This window comes from Lynx canadensis, chromosome F1 (assembly GCF_007474595.2).
Source record: "Lynx canadensis isolate LIC74 chromosome F1, mLynCan4.pri.v2, whole genome shotgun sequence".
In the NCBI taxonomy this organism is placed as follows: Eukaryota; Metazoa; Chordata; class Mammalia; order Carnivora; family Felidae; genus Lynx; species Lynx canadensis.
The window spans coordinates 62,155,025-62,172,590 of record NC_044319.2 but is presented as its reverse complement, the minus strand read 5'-3'; the positions used below and the strand labels follow the sequence as shown (position 1 = coordinate 62,172,590).

Below are 17,566 nucleotides of genomic sequence, written 5' to 3'. Positions count from 1 at the left end.
CTGGCTTTCACGGCCAGGTTAGAAGAGTGTTGTGTGTGAGTGTTTGTGTGAGTGCGTACCCCCTAAGAAAATGAAGGAAAAGTCTTTAGGGAAATTATCTTTCAAATATGAATGCTTGCACATATTCTACAACATTCGACCTAACGTTTTATGTAATAATGTTAAGACAACTGTTGGAATCACTCATTGTTCTGCTCATACCATCCTATTTGCTAGGGCTTAGCCCGAAGTGGGGAATAGGCTGAGGCCCCAGTGGTGGCCATGTAGGAGCCTACTTCCCACTTCCGGTGGCTTCTCCCGCACTGTCAGACCCCCTCCTGCAGTCTTAGCTTTTATCCTTTGCTTTTGAACATATTGTCTGTTGTCTCATTTCTTTTGCCTCAACACGCACAAATAGTCCTCAGCAAGAGTGTTCAAAATTTCCGAGTGGTAGGGCGCCTGGGTGGCCCATCCGGTTGAGTTTCCAACTTTGGCTCAGGTCATGATCTCACGGTTCGTGAGTTCGAGCCCCACATCGGGCTCGCTGCTGTCAGCACAGAGCTCTCTTTGGATCCTCTGTCCTCCTTGCTCTCTGCCCCTCCTCCTCCTCCTCCTCTCTCTCTCAAAACTAAATAAACATGAAAAAAGATTCCCAGCAGTGAATTGCAGAATTAGACATCTTTATCAATAGCTTGCCTACATTTTCTCTTTGTCACACACTTTTGGAATAATATTTTATTACAAATAGTTTTGAGTTGAGAAGCCCCATGCTAACATTGGGTTTGATTCCAAGCAACGTGTGTTAAGTGTGTTTGGAGTCTTTATATGTATAGTTGCACGTGTTTTCCTTTTCCTGGGAAGGTTTCTTCCTGGCCCAGCTTCGTGGTGCAACTCGAAGGGAATTAAACTTGAGCAATTCAAAGTAATTGAACTGATTACATTAAATCTCATCCACAGTTTCTAAGTGATGCAGCTATTGGGACCCAGAGCATGTTCGCAGCGTTGGCAGGAAGATGGGAGGACTGGTGCCTAGTTCATACAACATCTAATTAAGGAAATTTTCTCCTTTAAGTCTCAGGTGAGCCACATCCCCAGCCCCATCTGAGATGAGGTTGTGTAATAAGCACGTGTGTTCCTTGTTGAATGTTTCTCAGCACGATGCTGTTCCATGTAAAGTAGACTGAGAAATCCCAGCTCGATGATGTGTAACCATGGGATGGGGTGGGGTGGGGGGTCTTCTCCCGGTAACTGCTACCAGCTTGGCTTAATCCGACCTCAGTCTGATCCGACAACTTCCGGTCACTTCTGTTTTACAAGTTTCATCTCTGGTAGACATTCTTCGACCACATTAGGTATTATCACTTTGGGTCCTCGTCCAGTTTAAAGTCTTTCTTCCCCACCCCAGTGCAGCTTGGGCTCAGCACAAGTGTGAGGTTGGACCTCCCCTGTCTCCCTCCTTCTGCCCTCAGTGTCCCAACACCTGCACAGGGCTGGGGTCGGGTCGGGTCGGGCGAGGGAAGGACTTGGCTCACACATCCCTGGCTTCCCTTTGTTTTTTAATTTTTTAAAAAAATGTATTTTAGAGAGAGAGAGAGCTCATGAGTGGGGGAGAGGGAGAATCTCAAGCAAGCTCCACGCTCAGCGTGGAGCCTGAGGCAGGGCTTGATCCAATGACCCCGGGATCATGACCTGAACTGAAGTCAAGAGTCAGACGCTCAACCGACTAAGCCACCCACGCGCCCTGGCTTTCCTTTGTTTTTCAGCAGTTCTTGCTATGCTGGTGGCTGTTGCTGGTGATGTGGGACCCTTGACTTCTGTTTGGTTGGACTGAGCCTCTGCTGTCCTGGGGTTCTTGGTGTGGGGGCAACGCCCTCCAAGTTCTCCTCCCTTCGCCTTGCCTCTGGGGCTTTCACCCTCAGGGGGGCTGCTGTTCCAGAGTTACTGGTAACAACTTACCTAATCACTGCGGGTTGTGGGAACCTTTGGGGTCCCTCTCAACAGCCTCCAGAACTTCGGGACCCTGGGTAAGAGGCTGAGCAACCACCTCAGGGTTTCCAGGTGCCTCTGCCTACAGGTGAAGCATGGATCCCCTGCCCATTGGATGGGTTCAGGTATCAAGGTGAAAGCCCCCTTTTCCTCATGGGGGGGCGCTAAATGGAGAAGACATTCTCCTCAATATATCTCTAAATACATGAATGGATATAGTAAAAAGTGTCATATTCCCTCAAAATTGAAGTACTCAGTTTTCCTCTTCACCATTTCTTTCTAATTTGATTGTTTAAGATTTTTATTTATAGGGAGAAAGTATTTCAAAGTGAAAATGAGGACACAAGCCATTGGACAACTGTGCCACGACCCCCCCCCCGCCACCCCCTTTTTGAGAGAGAAGTTAGGACAGGAAAGCAGCATCCTGGCCTTTGTGCCTCAGTCACACTCTGGAACGGAGAGAGTCACTTGGCTTATCATGAGGCTCGATTTTCTTTTCTGTAAAACAGAAGCAGTCGTCTCACGGATTTCCTACCCTTCAGAGGGTTTTGCAAAGATTTAATGCAACGGTATATAGGTTGGGGTTTCTTAAACCCCTTGCCTGGGTTGTGACAACTAGACTTGTCTCTGGACACTGCCGAATGTCTTTTGGGGAGCACGTGTATCCCCAGCTGAGACCAGGGTATGAATGAGTGACTTCAGGATGACTGGGTACAAGCCATCCTGGGGCTTGATATGCCTTGTGAAGCCCAGGGATTTCAACTGCTCTTTTCCTTTTCTTCCTCCTCCTCCTTCTTTTTTTAAAAAAATGTTTTTTTATTTGCTTTTGAGAGAGAGAGAGACAGAGTACAAGCAGGGGAGGGTCAGAGAGAGAGAGGGAGACACAGAATCCGAAGTGGGCTCCAGGCTCTGAGCTATCAGCACAGAGCCCGACGTGGGGCTGGAACTCACAAATCGTGAGATCATGACCTGAGCCGAAGTGGGACGCTTAACCGACCAAGCCACCCAGGCGCCCCTGGAAATGCACAATTTTGTGGCAATGCATCACATGTCATTCAAAGTAGCGTGTCCAAAATACTGGCGTTAGAAGCACAGACAGATCCGGGCCCGTCAGGTCTATGAAGACACAAGCACAGTTATGAGGAGGCATGTAGCAGAATGTTTATTTCTCGAGCTCACAAGACGGAAGTGTCCTTGGAGTGGAGGATTTGATGGCGTGTGGAGCAGAGGCTCAGGCTGGGGCCACCCTCCCAGCTGCCTTGGTGATGGCCCGTCCTCCGGTGGCTGAGCCAGAGAAAAGGCTCACGTAGAAGTAGGATAAATCATTTTTGGAAATTCACCCTTGGAGGGTGATTGTAATGGAGACAGATGGGGTTTAAGCAGAAGACAAGGAGGAAGAATGAAGGAAGGACGTAAAAGAAAGGGCTGGGGGCACTTTGCAGAGGGGTTCTGTAAACTATGTGACCCTGTACCTGCTAGCCTGGTCACGGGCCAGTGTGAATACATTCAGTATCCATGAATCGGTTTTGTCGCCCCGGCCCGCCTTCCTGTGTTGCTTCGCTTCTTGAGAGAAACGTCAGATGTTAGAGGAAATGTTGTAAATTGTGTATTATTCTGTTATTAGGATCCAGAAAGTGTGATATGAGCAGGTGGAAACGAGAATGAGAAAGCTAAAATGGAGCCACGTGGAAAGGAAAGAGGTGAGGCAAGGACTTCCCGATGAGCCTGGGGCTGTGGCAGGAGAGAGCAGGTTTTAATTATAGACCGCATGATGGTAACGGTTTCCAACTGAGTCCCTCTCCCCACATGGATGTTAGATGTGAACTCGAAGAGAAGAGCTATGTCATTGTGCCAGAAGGTGGCACCATAAGAACTTCCTATAAGAAAAGGGTGGCCAACGTAAGCAGGACCCTTCATATTTTTCCTTTCGAAAAAAGTCTAGTCGTCAATGTAGATTCATATTTTTGATGACATCCGCAACATATGCGCACCCCTTAAAGTGTTGTCAGAAGATTCATCTCTCCCCTCCTTTTTTGTATACTTGTATTGCTCATTCAGTGAGAGATTATATCCCTGTAAAAGGAAAAAAAAGAAAAACCTGAGGGTTTAAAATAAAATTGACATATATGTATATATGGGTGTGTGTGTGTGTGTGTGTGTGTGTGTGTACCTATATACGTGTATGTATATACACAACTACTTGAGGAATACATCTTTTTAGCAAGTTATTGTGAGGTTACACTAGGTGGTTAGAGAGGAAGGAAATTAGATGCTCACCCTGTTCTTACACTCCTGTCCTGTTCTGGGCTGTAAGGATTCCTTGTGCCCGAATATCTCCCCAATGCTAAGCAATCTCTCAGACTCCGGGGGGACCCTGTGCCGGAGGTAGTGGGCATTTCTGACCTTAGCAAACAGCTCTAAGAAGGTAGGTGTTATGGACTCGCCTTTCAAGTTTCTTGCACATTCCATGGGATTCAAGGGACTTTGTTTCCCAGCCTTGGGGTCTGGCTTTAGGCTGGCATCCTTTGGTCTGGTCTCATCCATGTGTGTTGTTCCACTTTCACAAACTGGGCTGGAACCAGGGCCTTGGTCTAGGGTGTTGATGGAGACGTCTTGATGTTGACACAGAATAGAGATGCCCTTGTTGGAGTCTTTGCCTTTTGGTGGGCTCATAAAATCTTTTCCTTGGGCTTGTGGCTTCTCGGCTGTGAAGTGAGAAGCTCTGTAATTTTGAGATAGCGACTGCTCTTTGCTTTTCGTGGCGTCTTTGAAGCCAGCGTGATGGAAAAGAGGCATCCGGGACTTAGTTCTGTACATTGGGTCATGTTGGGTCATGTTGGTGGCCAGCACTCTGGGGAAGGAGGTAAAAAGAAGAAAGGTCTGTGAGAAACAACAAGAAGGCCCATATTTTGAGTTTTCCAGTTGTCAGACCATGGTCCCCTTCAGTTGGTATCGGCTGAGGTAATGAAGTGGCTGAGCAGGGGGTGGTCACAGAATGGGGAAGTGTCTTGTTGCTTAAGGAGAAAAGGCAGCATTTTCTCAGGGAGAGGATCACTTTGGGAGGTCAGTTGGGAAGAGGGATTCAATGACATCTCCATGAGTTTAGCAAGCATTTTCTTACCTAACGTTATTAGTGTGTGAACCTCCATGCTTCCTCCCTCTTGGTGGTGAGGACACAAGGACGTCTTCTGGTCTCTTCTGAATTCCATTCCGCAGATCAGAGGAGAGCTTTTTCTTGACAATATCTGCTTTGAGTTAATGAATAAGTGTTATGGATTGATTGTGTCTTCCCCAAATGTCACATGTTGAAGTCCTAATCCCCACAGCACCTCAGAATGTGATCTTATTTGGAAATAGGGCCTTTGCAGAGATAGTCAAGTTAAGATGAGGTCATTAGGGGGAGCCCCAATCCATAGGACTGGTAGCCTTATAAAAAGGGGAAATTTGGACACAGACACAGACAGAGGGAACACAGTGTGAAGAGATGTAGGGGAAAGACAGCCATCGATACTGTAAGGAGAGAGGCCTAGAAGAAGTCCTTCCCACACAGCCTCAGAAGGAATCAACCTTCCGGACACCTTGATCTTGGACTTGTAGCCTCCAGAACCATGTGACAATAAATAAGTCACCCAGTTAGTGGTTCTCTCTTATGGAAGCCCTAAAAACTAATCTAGTAAGAGAAGAAGGGAAAGGATGCTGGACTCTGGGCAAAGAAGGAGCATGTGAATACCCTCTGACCGCAAACACATAAGGCTGATCTGCCATGATGGATGAAGACAGAAAACCTTACAGCTATTCCCCAGTGTGGCGTGACCTACAACATGTTAATAGGGATTTAGAAACACTGAGATCAGAGGCTTAAACCGGCTGTGAGGCCCGTGGAGGGTTTGCTTTTGAATGTTGTATGTGGCAAGCCTGGTGTTTTCAAGGCAAAAGAACTAGGTGTGAGCGATACCCAGAGATGGCGCCCTATTGTTTCATTCACCTCAATTATGTGACCTCCTTCTCGCCCAAACCACGAGCGGCAACTGCTGGCTATGATTAAGTGGGTTTTTTCACTCTTGGAGTAAATGTTTCAGCACCTTGTAGTCATGGTCGCTGTGGAGGACCCAGTTAGTTTTCAAGACACCTCATGAGTCGCTCAGTTGGGGTTGAAAGTCTTGCACCGGTTTGCTTTAATGGGAGTGGGTTCCCTGAACCTGCACTGGGGTTAGCAGGCACCGGGCAGAGGGAACACGTCCAGATGAGGGGACTAGAATTCACATTCATCTCCTAACACTGTTTCATCCGATCATTGCCTTGGAAGGTAGTCGAGACAAGAGACAGTCTTTTGTGAGCCCTTCTTCCTCCGTCACCTGCTTGAGTGTGTGCGTGCCTGCCTGTATGTGTGTAGGTCTGAACCATGTAAGAACTTCATCTGTTTCCTATAAGCCAGGAGATTTTAAGCTACTTCTCCCGCCCAGGCCATTCGTCTGCAGTTTAGCCCTGTTGGGCCAACAGGCTCAGAAATGAATGTATCTTTTCTCCAAAACTTGATCTTTCTCCAGGGTTCTCCTGTGGAGGCATGCCACCTGTACGCATCCAGCTATCCAACTCACAAGGCTGTTTGGATGCCTGCCCTGTGCCAGGCAATAGACTCTTGACTCTGGTTTTAGCTCCTCCTGGACGCATAATTAATCACAAAGCTCTGACAATTCCACTTTCTGGATATCACAAAATACTTCTTTTCCTCACTTGGCCGATTCCCTAGTTTAGGCCTGGGCTTTGGAATTCTCCTAACCATTGCAGCCAGAGGGAATGTGTCATCTCCCCACTCCCAGACGCGATAGGGTGAAATCTAAACTCTTTTGGAAGACCCATCACCCTCTTCGTGATCAGAGACACTGTCTACACCGCTTTGCGTCTACACAGCGCCTCCCTCATCTCCTCGCCCCTTAGCCTCCTCAGTACCGGGCTGTTTGTAGCAAGCCTTGTGCACGCATGCACACGCGTTTGTACGTGCTCTTCCTTCTCGCAGGAGCGGCCTCACTCCACATGTGCTCATGACAAACCACACCCCCCCACCCCTTCATTCTCCCCCTCCTCTAAGATTCTGCTTACACTCTGCCTCTTTGGGGAGATCTCACCTCAGTTCCTTTGACAGACACAGGAATCTTCTTACACTCGTGCCCTACTATGCAAATAACTCTAATTTAGTAATTAGTATCTTGTATCATAATTTTTTCACAAGCTCCGCTACCTTCCAAATCAAATGTGAGCATCGAAGGGGGCACAGACCATGGTTTTTTGTTTTGTTTTGTTTTTTTCACGTTTACATTCCTTCATCTATGGGAGTAGCTGTCACAGTGCTTTGTAAAGTCCGGTCCACGAAATACCTGTCCCAGAATAATCTGCCTTAGTACCACCTCAGTTGCGAATGTAGATTTTTGAGCCTGATTCCCAACCTGCCGATCCAAATCTCTACAGATGAGGGCTGGGAATATGCACTTTAGACAGTCCATCAATTGGCATATAGTTGAATCTCAGTAACAATTTTGGTGAGTGAATCATGGGAAAACACCGCCTAGTACAGTGCCTGATAAATACTGAGACTTAATATATATTATTTCTTCCCCTTTCCCTTAACTTTACCGTCTAAAAGTCTGAGGGTTAGAGAGGATATAACTTTCTGAAGGACGTAGAGTTGGAGGCCCCTGAATCAGTTTTCTGCCTCCTGGTCCAGATTTTCCCCACACCCCCTGCCGCTGGGGCAAACTCTCTACTCAGCCAGCAGAGCCGCCTACCTCGGGGCCTGGCCTTTTGCATGACCGGCGCCCCCTCCCTGAAAATAGGTATATGGCTTCAGTGTCCTTTCTGAGAATGGAAGTGGGATTCAGCCAGATGGCTTCGAAGATTCTTTGCCAGCGTGTGAGCTCTTAGTCTAGTTTGTCGTAACCATTTAAGACAGGGAAATGGAAAGCGGAGAAGTTCAGCTACTTGCTCTGAGTCATCTTTCAGACCCAACCTGGGTTAGAAATAATCCCCAGACCAGCTGTTTGGACATGACTCTTCACTCCTGTGTCCACATATTAGCTGTGTAGACCTAAACATGTTTACATTGATTCACGATGCCTGGTTTTCCTCTGGAACATGCTGCAGCATTTTCAGAGCTTCTGAGTTCCGGCACCTGCCTTCAGTGAGAAGGGCCGTAGTTTTGCCGAGCTGGGGTGGATCCTTTCCGTGCTGAATTTTTTTTTTTAATGAAATTTATTGTCAAATTGGTTTCCATACAACCCCCAGGGCTCATCCCCACAGGTGCCCTCCTCAATGCCCATCACCCCCTTTCCCCTCCCTCCCACCCCCCATCAACCTTCAGTTTATTCTCAGTTTTTTTTTAAGAGTCTCTTATGGTTTGGCTCCCTCCCTCTCTAACTTTTTTTTCCCTTCCCCTCCCCCATGCATGCTGAATTTTGAAGTAATATCACAACCTAATTATTTCAAGGATGGATGCGGTTTCTATAAACTACACAACGGTGGCAATTTTCAACAAAGCAGTAGCAAGGTTTAATCCTGTAATCATCTTTTATTGACTGATTGATTAAGGCCTAGGAGAAAACACTTATATGACACTGATTGGGTGTTTAGGTGCTGTTCCAAGTGCTTGCTGAATCCTCAGATAACTTCACAAGGTAGGGAAAGTCTTTCCCATTTTACGTGTGAGGAAACTGAGGCACCGACAGGTCCAGCAAGCCACCCAAGGCCTCACTGCTAGTAAGTGACAGAGTCAGTGTTTCAACCCTGACAGTCTGGGTCCAGAGTCTATGTTCTTAGCCACCATGTTTTTTTTTTAAGTTTATTTTTATTTATTTTGAGAGAGAGAGAAAGAACAAGAGGGGGAGGGGCAGAAAGAGGGAGACAGAATCCCAAGCAGGCTCTGTACTGTCAGCACAGAGCCCAAGGGGGGCCCAAACTCACAAACTGTCAGATCGTGACCTGAGCCGAAATCAAGAGTCAGACGCTTAACTGACTGAGCCACCCAGATGCCCCAAGCCACCATGTTTTAATGGGATCATTGAGAAGGGAGTTCTCCTTCTCAATTTTTACAGAATGGTGTAGACAGCTTTGGAAAGTCCGAGATTCTGGACACCACTGTGTAGTCCTTCGTTCTGGGATGACCAGTAGCTACGAACTAGGAACTAGTTTTTGAAGTTAGTTACATTATTTTTGTTGTCACTACTTAACGCTATAGTCTCTGGGAACCAGATAGCCTTCTAAGTGATGTATACATTTGGAAAGGGTTATTCTGTGGAGACTGGGGGTGTTTTGGAAGAGCAATGTTATCAAGAATGGGAGCACACAGCTTATAGGTAAAGAGGCCTCTTTGGGAAAATGACAGAAATATTTGCCCTTTGGCTTATGGAGTCAAAGAAAACACAGTACCGATACACCACGATGGCTTATTTGAAATTTTCTAATCGAAGCCAGATCTGCAGGCTCTAGTGGGAACACACGTTAAAGCCCAAGAAGGGTGGTTGAGAAGTTCCTTTTGCCCAGAAGGCAAGGAGGCCCTCCGTGTCTCCAACATTGGAGAGTGTTGAAAATGGCGGAATGCTCTGTCCTCAGCCCTCTCGGAGGGCGGCCATCAGTTCGAGGATAACTGCTCTGTGGTCGCTAAGCCCGGGGGTCTTTTTTTGGCTGTTTTCACTTCCCTTTCCTAAGGCGGCTTGCGCATTAACAGTTGCTCAATCCATGGTTGTTGACCAGGTGTAAAAAAAAAAAAAAAAAAAGAGGTGAAACCAAATCCACCCAGAGGTAGTGAAAGGACAGCAGAAGGAGACATAAGAAAGAAGGAAATGAAGAACTTAAGCGAGGCAGAGCTCATCTGAAACACAGAAGTGACTGGAAGCCTGAGAGGTATTAGCTCAAAAAGGCTTGTTGTGTGAGCCTCTCCGGCGAGCTGTGTACATGAGGAAGGAGGGCTGTGGAAGGGAGGGCAGCCTGAAATCCAGGTCGGGTCAGGGTCTTGCTTCCTTGGGATTCAGGCCTCTGAGAGAGCCCTCCTAGGAGGTGACGGTGTCACTCTGGCCTCAGCCCGATGGCTCGCCGCCCTGCCTTTCCCCAGAGCCGGAGGCCTCACCTTCCCGCAGCCTCTGCAGTTCCTTCTGGAGCTGTCTCTGCTCGCGGGTCAGCGACTTCATGTGGTAGAGGCAGACCCGCTCCAGTCTCTGCAGTCTTTGGCTGAGCCTGGCGTCGGCCTGCCTGGCGTTCTTCCTCTCCCAATCGAAGTGCTTATACAGAGGCCCCCCGACCATGTGCCTCTCCATCCTCTTCCCGATCTAGGGGCAGTAAAACAAGATTCTCCCAGGCCCCGCGATTCACCCGATAGAGCAAGATGGGGACCCAGACCCCTGGCTTTCAATCAGGTTTCAGCGTTTGATGAAGTCACACCATTGGGAAATTTTGCCCTATCCTAATGGATTCCCAGATTGAGGGCAAAATCATTGCTCTGAGGCTCAGTGTCCTTGTCAATAAGATAGCGATAGATGATAGGGCCCCCCAGGGCCCCAGTCACACTGCCGTGAAGATCAAGCATACGAATAACTCTTTGGGAAAAAAATAGAAAACACTTTACATCTCTAAGGCATGATGCACCCAATAAAAGAGATCCTTCTATTCCTTGAAGCCTCCCCGAAAAGCCTGCTCGGGGGTCTGGAGAGGATCTGGGACTTAGGCGGAGACATTCTGGGGCCCCTTCTGTTCATTCATTCACACATGCATGGGTCCATGCAGCCTGTTAGCCTACCAGGTGCTAGGTGCTATGCTAAGTGCTGAGGGTGGTGGTGACTGAGTCACAGTGCCTACTCCCAAGGGGGCTTTCAGACTTGTGGCTGTGGAATCCAAGGATCCACACCAAATCTGAACAATCAACATTTCGAATATGGAAGGGTCGGGACCCACTGGTCACAAAACGGTGCAGGCACCCCAGACCAGCAGTCTGGGCGGCACTGGTGAGACAGCTTGGGTGGGACACCCTCACCCGTCTTTTCAGAGCCCCGTGGTCTCTGCCCTTCTTGTCCCCCGATCCCCAAGCCCAGGCTGGCTTCGTCCTCTGGGGAACTCTATCGCACACACAGGCTGGACACACCTTCCTGGACTTGGAGTCCTTTGCAATACATATTCAGTGCTAAGAGCACAATATGTGCCCAGGATATAAATGCATTGCTATCGATGGAGCTTTGGTGGTAATAATGCAGGAGAAAGCTTGGCGTTGAAAGGGAGGATAAGGCCAGGGCCCAGGAAGGACGCGTTAAGACAGCTCGCTTTATAGTCTAAGTGTAGACTGAACTTTAAACAAAGGACAGGTGAGTGGCACTTACCTACAAAGCCAGGTTGCTCACTGGGAGAATGCTGCTTGTTTCTTTTGCGGCGTCAGGCTGAGACTGGATTGATGCACTTGTTTTCCTTCAGAAAATTTAGGAGTTTGGTGTTGAGGAGCGAGGAGGGAGAGGCCGGGCGGGGGGGGGAGGGGGGCAGAATGTGTGAATACGCTTTAAGCTCTCTCCCATGCCACCTCCCCTACACAGGCATGCTAACTCCCTGGACACGGGCACCAATCCCAGTGCTCTAAATAGCTCTGTGAGTTAAGGAAGCCTGCCAGCTTCCAGCCCTCCCAGAGCGGGGCCCACAGCGCTCCTTCTGAGTTGTGTCCATGGGAACCAAGAATGAAAGCAGAGAGTGTCTTGCTGTACTCACAGTCTCTCTCCTTCCCCGCCCCCCCTCTCTTTTTCCTCCTGGTTTGCCATACCCCCCCCTCCCCCCCGCCCACTACACTCCTTCCTGCCTCTTGGGAATCACGCTCCCAGAGAAGGCACCCGGTTTTGGTTTTGGCTTTTGCCTTGGTCAGATTGGGCACATTTTGTGGCGAGAGTCGCGAATTGTTTCTTTCTGCATTGTTTTGCACACCCTGCTGACTTTTCTCGGGCTTCTACCCGTCTTGTGTACTTCATAGCTTCTTGAGATTTTCAGCTGTGACCACAGAATTAGGCAAACTGAACTCGAAGTTGACTTTTGTCAGCAGAGTTTGGAGAGCTGCGGCAGAAGGCCAGTTGAACTACGGGTTGTAGAACAGGATATTAAGTGGGATTTTTACTGTTGCGGGGGGGAGGGGGGGCTTCGCTGGAAAACAAGAGGCACTCCTGTGTCAGTCTAAAGAGGACTGCCAGTCCTAGGACCTGTCCATCCCCCCCTTCCCCCCACCCCCCCAGAGCTTGCTGAGAGGAACGAAAACAGCCCTATTACCCACAGTCATCACCTAGCAAACAAGCTATTATGAAGAGATTAGTGGGGACGGGGGAGGGAAAGGGGAAAGCCATTATTCTCTCAGCAGGAGGTAATTCCCTTCCCATCCCTTCCCATGAGGTAATTCTCTCACCTCCAGAATTTAAATGAAGGCGCTGGGGGTTCCAAGAATACCAACCTAGAGCTTAGAGTGCCAACAGGGGAAGAGACTGGCAGCTCGCTCCCCAGAGGGACTCGAGGACCCACAGAACCTCAGAAATATTCCCCTTCGCTGCCGCCAGGGCTGATGATGGTGAGGGATTTCTTAGAAAAGCTGGTTACTCCATGTCATCTTGAGAGAGAGCTGAGAAGGGAGGCTCGGAGAGATAATCCAAGGCTGGAGGACAGGAATGAGCCTTAGTGTGGTGAGTGTGGAAGGGAATGGTGGCCAAACCCATCCTAGCTCCCCTTGGTCCTTTGGGAGTGCCAAAGAGGACCTCGGCAGCTTCCTGGCTCCACGTGAAGGGGCAGAGGGGTTATAGAAGGAGGCAGAAACCATGGAAGACTCTAGGTTAAATAAGGTAATACTTCACAAGAACAGGTATAGAACCACACGCAGGGCCAAAGGAGCAGGGACAGAGAGAGCTGACTGAAGGTGAGCTTCCTCATGAAAATACATCTCAAGAGCAGAGCACAGCAGGAAAATAGGAACCTCACAGGTCAGAAAAAGACTAGTAGTGCCTCAGCACCACCCAAGCAGCAGTTATACAGGAAGAGCTCTGCCTCTTCTGTTCCCCTTTGACCCCTCAACCTCAGAGGGGTCAGATACTGAGAAGACAGGGAGGGGAAGTATACAAAACAAGACCATGTTCCTCGTGCCACCCCAGGGGTTGGAGAAGGAAGACTGGTAAATTCTCTCCAAGTCCCTTGGAGTCTAGTGAGGGAAGGGTTTAGATTGCATATGAGATTGGAACTTCAAAGTGGACTGGACCTTTTATAGCCAAAGTGGCCAGAAATGTGGAGAATCTGCTCATGATACCATTAAAGGGCAAGAAAGGAAAATCAACAAAGATAGTCATTGGAAATGTAAAATTGTCGTTCCCAGATCACATCTTGCTATCACCACTAGAAAAAGGGGCAGTTTCAACTGATCATTTAAATAGTTATGATTAAAATAAATTTTACAGAGTGGATTTTATTTATTTATTTGCATTCATGCACTTTTCTATCTCTCTGCTTTATGTGGAGGTAGCATCCTTTTGTAGTAAAACACATCTGTGATCAAAGAATTCTGTTATTTATTTATTTAAGTTTATTGATTTATTTTGAGAGGGAGAGAAATCACAAGCAGGGGAGGTGCCAAGAGAGAAGGAGAGAGAGAATTCCAAGCAGGCTCTGTGCTGTCAGCTCAGAGTCTGACACGGGGCTCAGTCACACGAATCATGAGATCATGACCTGAACTGAAATTAAGAGTCAGATGCTTAACTTACCAAGGCATCCAGTTGCCCCTAGTTCTGTCATTTAATACGATGTATGACTTTGTTCATTAATTTGTCGTATTCCCTGGTTTCCTCATCTGTGAAAAGGATTAATAGTGTATGTTCATCATAGGACTTCTTTTTTTTTTTTTTTTTTTTTTTTTAATTTTTTTTTTCAACGTTTTTAATTTATTTTTGGGACAGAGAGAGACAGAGCATGAACGGGGGAGGGGCAGAGAGAGAGGGAGACACAGAATCAGAAACAGGCTCCAGGCTCTGAGCCATCAGCCCAGAGCCCGACGCGGGGCTCGAACTCACGGACCGCGAGATCGTGACCTGGCTGAAGTCGGACGCTTAACCGACTGCGCCACCCAGGCGCCCCCATCATAGGACTTCTAATAGAATTGAATGAAAGAAGAAATGAAAAGTGTTTGTGCATAGTAGATATTCAGTAGAAGTTAGTTCCTGGTTTCCAGCAAAGATGGAGTAGCATGAACTAGATTTACTCTTCTATATGAAACAATGTAAAAATCAGACAAAATTCATGAAATGATTTTTTTGTTCCATTGGACATCAGACAGATAGGATGGCAGTCCCTGAGAGAGCAGAAACAAGCCAGGGATCTTTCTTATTGCCAAGCTTACTGCTGGAAAGAGTTTACAGGCCACATCATAGGAATGGGCAGACAGGCAGTGGATTCCCTGAGTTGAGGAGACAGAGCTAGAAGTCCAGTAAAGCAAGGCAGCTAGGATCAGCAGGGAGGAGTACCAAATTCAAGAAGTTCAATGAATCCCAAGCAAAAGAAACACAAATAGAATGACTCCAAAGTACACAAAATCTAACTGCTAAAAAAAAAAAAAACTAATAAAGAAAGAGAGAAGACAACATTTACCAATATCAGAAATAACAGAGGGGACATCACTACAGACTCGATAGATAGTAAAAAGCGAATAGGGTATTATAAATAAGTTTACACCAACAACCTGACAAACTAGATGAAAAAGACAAATTCCTTGAAAGACATAAAATGCCAAAGATCATTCAAAGACATTGATCAACTAAATACCCTCATACAGATGAAACAAACAGAATTTGTAGTTTAAACCTTCCCGCACAGTAAACTGGGCAATTCTACCAAACATTTGAGGAGCAACTAATACCAATTTTACAGAAACTCTCCCAGAAAATTGAAAAGGAGGCATTATTTTTATGAGGTTAGCCTAACCTGGATACCACAACCAGAAAAAGACATTACAAGAAAAATGAATACTATAGAACAACATTCTTTAAAAATTTTTTTTTAAATTGTTTATTCCTTTTTTGAGAGAGAGAGAGGCACAGAGCATGAGCAGGGGAGGGGCAGAGAGAGAGGGAGACACAGAATCCGAAGCAGGCTCCAGGCTCCAAGCTGTCAGCACAGAGCCTGACGTGGGGCTCGAACTCACGGAGTGTGAGATCCTGGCCTGAGCTGAAGTTGGACACCTAACTGACTGAGCCACCCAGGTGCCCCAACATTCTTCGTGATCATAAATGTAAAGGTCTATCTTATCAAATATATCAAATATATAAAAAGGATAATTCATTATGACCAAATGTGGTTATCCCAAGAATGGAAGGGTGATTAACATTGGAAAATAAATCAATGTGAATCATCATATTAACAGACGAATAAAGAGAAGTATATAATTAGCTCCCTCGATAAAGAAAAAGGATGACAAAATCCAAAATTCCTTCTTGGTAAAATCTGTTAGCAAACCAAGACTGAGAGGGAACTTATTCAGTCTCATAAAGGATAGCTATGAAAAGCTGATAGCTAGCAATCGTGCTTAATTGTGAAAGATTGAATTCTTTCTCATAAGATCACAGACCAAGCAAAGATGTCTACCTTCACCACTTATACAGTATTTAGATTAAATTGAAGTTTTAAAAAGCGGCAAAACCATTCTTGGTGATAATACAGAGCAATTGAAACTTTTAGGCCTTGCTGCTGGAAATGTAAAATTGTGTAACCATTTTGGAAAAGAGTTTGGCAATTTCTCATAAAATTTAGCATATACTTACATAAGACCCAGCAATTCTACTCCTAGGTATTTAACCAAAAGGAATGAAAGCATGTACCCAGAAATAAAAAAGCCAAAACATTGTTACATACAATGACGTGAATAAATCTTCAGACATGATACTAGTGAAGGAAGCTAGTTACAAAAGACAAAATGATTCTATATATTTAAAATATCAGGACAGATGCAATTACTCTGTAGTGACAGAGAGTAGATAAGTGGTTGCCCAGGTTGAGAGGTGTGGATGAAGACTGATGGCAAAAAGGAATGAGGGAACTTTCCGGGGGAGATAGAGGTGATTATATGTTGCATGCATTTGTCAAAATCAACAACCTGGAGACATCAACTGTGAATTTTAAAGTATATAGATTATACCTCAGTAAAGTTGATTGAAAAAATAACGAATTTCAACTTGTCAAAAAGATTCAGGAGGCTTCTGCTTCCACCATGAAGGATTGAATTCTACGGGAATTGCCCTTCTCCCTTAAAAACCTGGAAGACTGAACAAAATATATAAAGTGACTGTTTTCAGACATTGGACAGACAATGCATGTTTGTGATCCCCCTGAGATAAGATACAAACAAGGTGAGCTCTGTACCTGCCCTAAATTAGTGCCTAGAAGAAGTTTTCAGGCTGTGGTGCAGGAAGGGGCAACCAAGACAGAGCCCAACTGTCCCTTTGAGTTGAGCATCTGGACAATGGGGTTTGGGCAGGCTGCAGAGGGTGAAGGTACAGAACAGAGTACCAAACAGGACGTAAATACACGGGAGGGGGTAGGAGGTCCAGAGATCTGCAGAGGGGTCCCTTCGAGTCTTTGGCAGAGTATTGATCTACTTATGCAAGGATAAAATGTCCAACAAAACTGTGGATTAATAAATAAAATGGGGTATATTCATATAAAAAGAACTACCAACACATGAAACAGCATAGATTAATCTCAAAAACATTATGCTAAGAGAAAGATGCCCATAGAAAAGACTAAATCTGGGTGATTTCACTTATAGAACATTCTAGGAAACGTAGACATGTGATAGAAAGCAGACAGAGCTGCTTGGAGCCAGGGTGGGGAGCACAGATTGACTTGAAAGGACAAGAGAAAAGTTTTTGGGGGGTCCTGGAGATGTTCTAATCTTTTAAAAAATATTGATTGATTGATTGATTGATTGATTTAAAAAGAGAGAGAGCAGGGGAGGGGCAGAGTGAGAGGGAGAAAGAGAATCCCAAGCAGCCTCTGTGCTGTCCCTATGGATCCTGACACGGGGCTCGATCCCACGAACCGTGAGACCATGACCTGAGTCAAAATCAAGAGTCAGATGCTTAGCCGCCAGCGTCCCGAGATGTTCTAATCCTGACTGTGATGTGTTTGCATAAATATTTCATTCATCAGGACTCCTCAAACTGTATACTCAACATAGGTGAATTTTATTGGATGAACATTCAAGTAAAGCTGATTTTTCCAAAAAGAAGAAGAAGAAGAAGAAGAAGAAGAAGAAGAAGAAGAAGAAGAAGAAGAAGAAGAAGAAGAAGAAAGCCACAAGAATCCTTCTGAAAAGGCTCTACGGACCAACTGTGTTTGGAGGTGGCTTAGGCACCTTAATTTTCTGTCCTGAAAATTAAGAGGGAAAGGATCCAGCATCTATGCTGTCTTTCCTGTACAAACTGTATTTTTAGGACACTGAAAGAGTAGATGGAGGAGAGGTTTTCTAGAAGGTTTGCAGCTACTTGCTCAGAAGGAACGGGAGCAGTAAGAAAACCATTGCTTTTAAGTCTCTGTTGAAGTCACAAATCTAGGCAACAGTCCTCAG

The 17,566-nt window shown here is 46.3% G+C and overlaps 1 protein-coding gene across 2 annotated transcripts; it reads right to left on the bottom strand.

The window, feature by feature from the left end:
- Window positions 1-3,701: 3,701 nt before the first annotated feature.
- CCDC190 (coiled-coil domain containing 190) lies at window positions 3,702-11,584 on the bottom strand. Of its 2 annotated transcripts, XM_030303154.1 has the most exons (5): window positions 11,322-11,584; window positions 10,082-10,280; window positions 5,087-5,210; window positions 4,243-4,816; window positions 3,702-4,038 (listed from the first exon to the last, which is right to left on the bottom strand). In XM_030303154.1, the coding sequence occupies exons 2-5, from the start codon at window positions 10,266-10,268 to the stop codon at window positions 3,922-3,924; spliced, it is 1,002 nt and encodes a 333-aa protein (XP_030159014.1). In that variant the 5' UTR covers window positions 10,269-10,280; window positions 11,322-11,584; the 3' UTR covers window positions 3,702-3,921. The 2 variants fall into 2 exon arrangements, with proteins under 2 accessions (XP_030159014.1, XP_030159016.1); XM_030303156.2 differs by having other exon boundaries at window positions 3,972-4,816; window positions 5,087-5,213; window positions 11,322-11,581.
- Window positions 11,585-17,566: the final 5,982 nt, after the last annotated feature.

Excerpts from the sequence above, each read along its gene's own strand:
- CCDC190 (XM_030303154.1), bottom strand. The coding sequence starts at position 10,268 with ATGGAGAGGCACATGGTCGGGGGGCCTCTGTATAAGCACTTCGATTGG. Across the intron at positions 5,211-10,081 it reads ACTGCAGAGGCTGCGGGAAG|ATATTGTCAAGAAAAAGCTC; the intron begins GTGAGGCCTCCG and ends AACTCAAAGCAG. Across the intron at positions 4,039-4,242 it reads GACAGGAGTGTAAGAACAGG|GGATATAATCTCTCACTGAA; the intron begins GTGAGCATCTAA and ends TTCCTTTTACAG.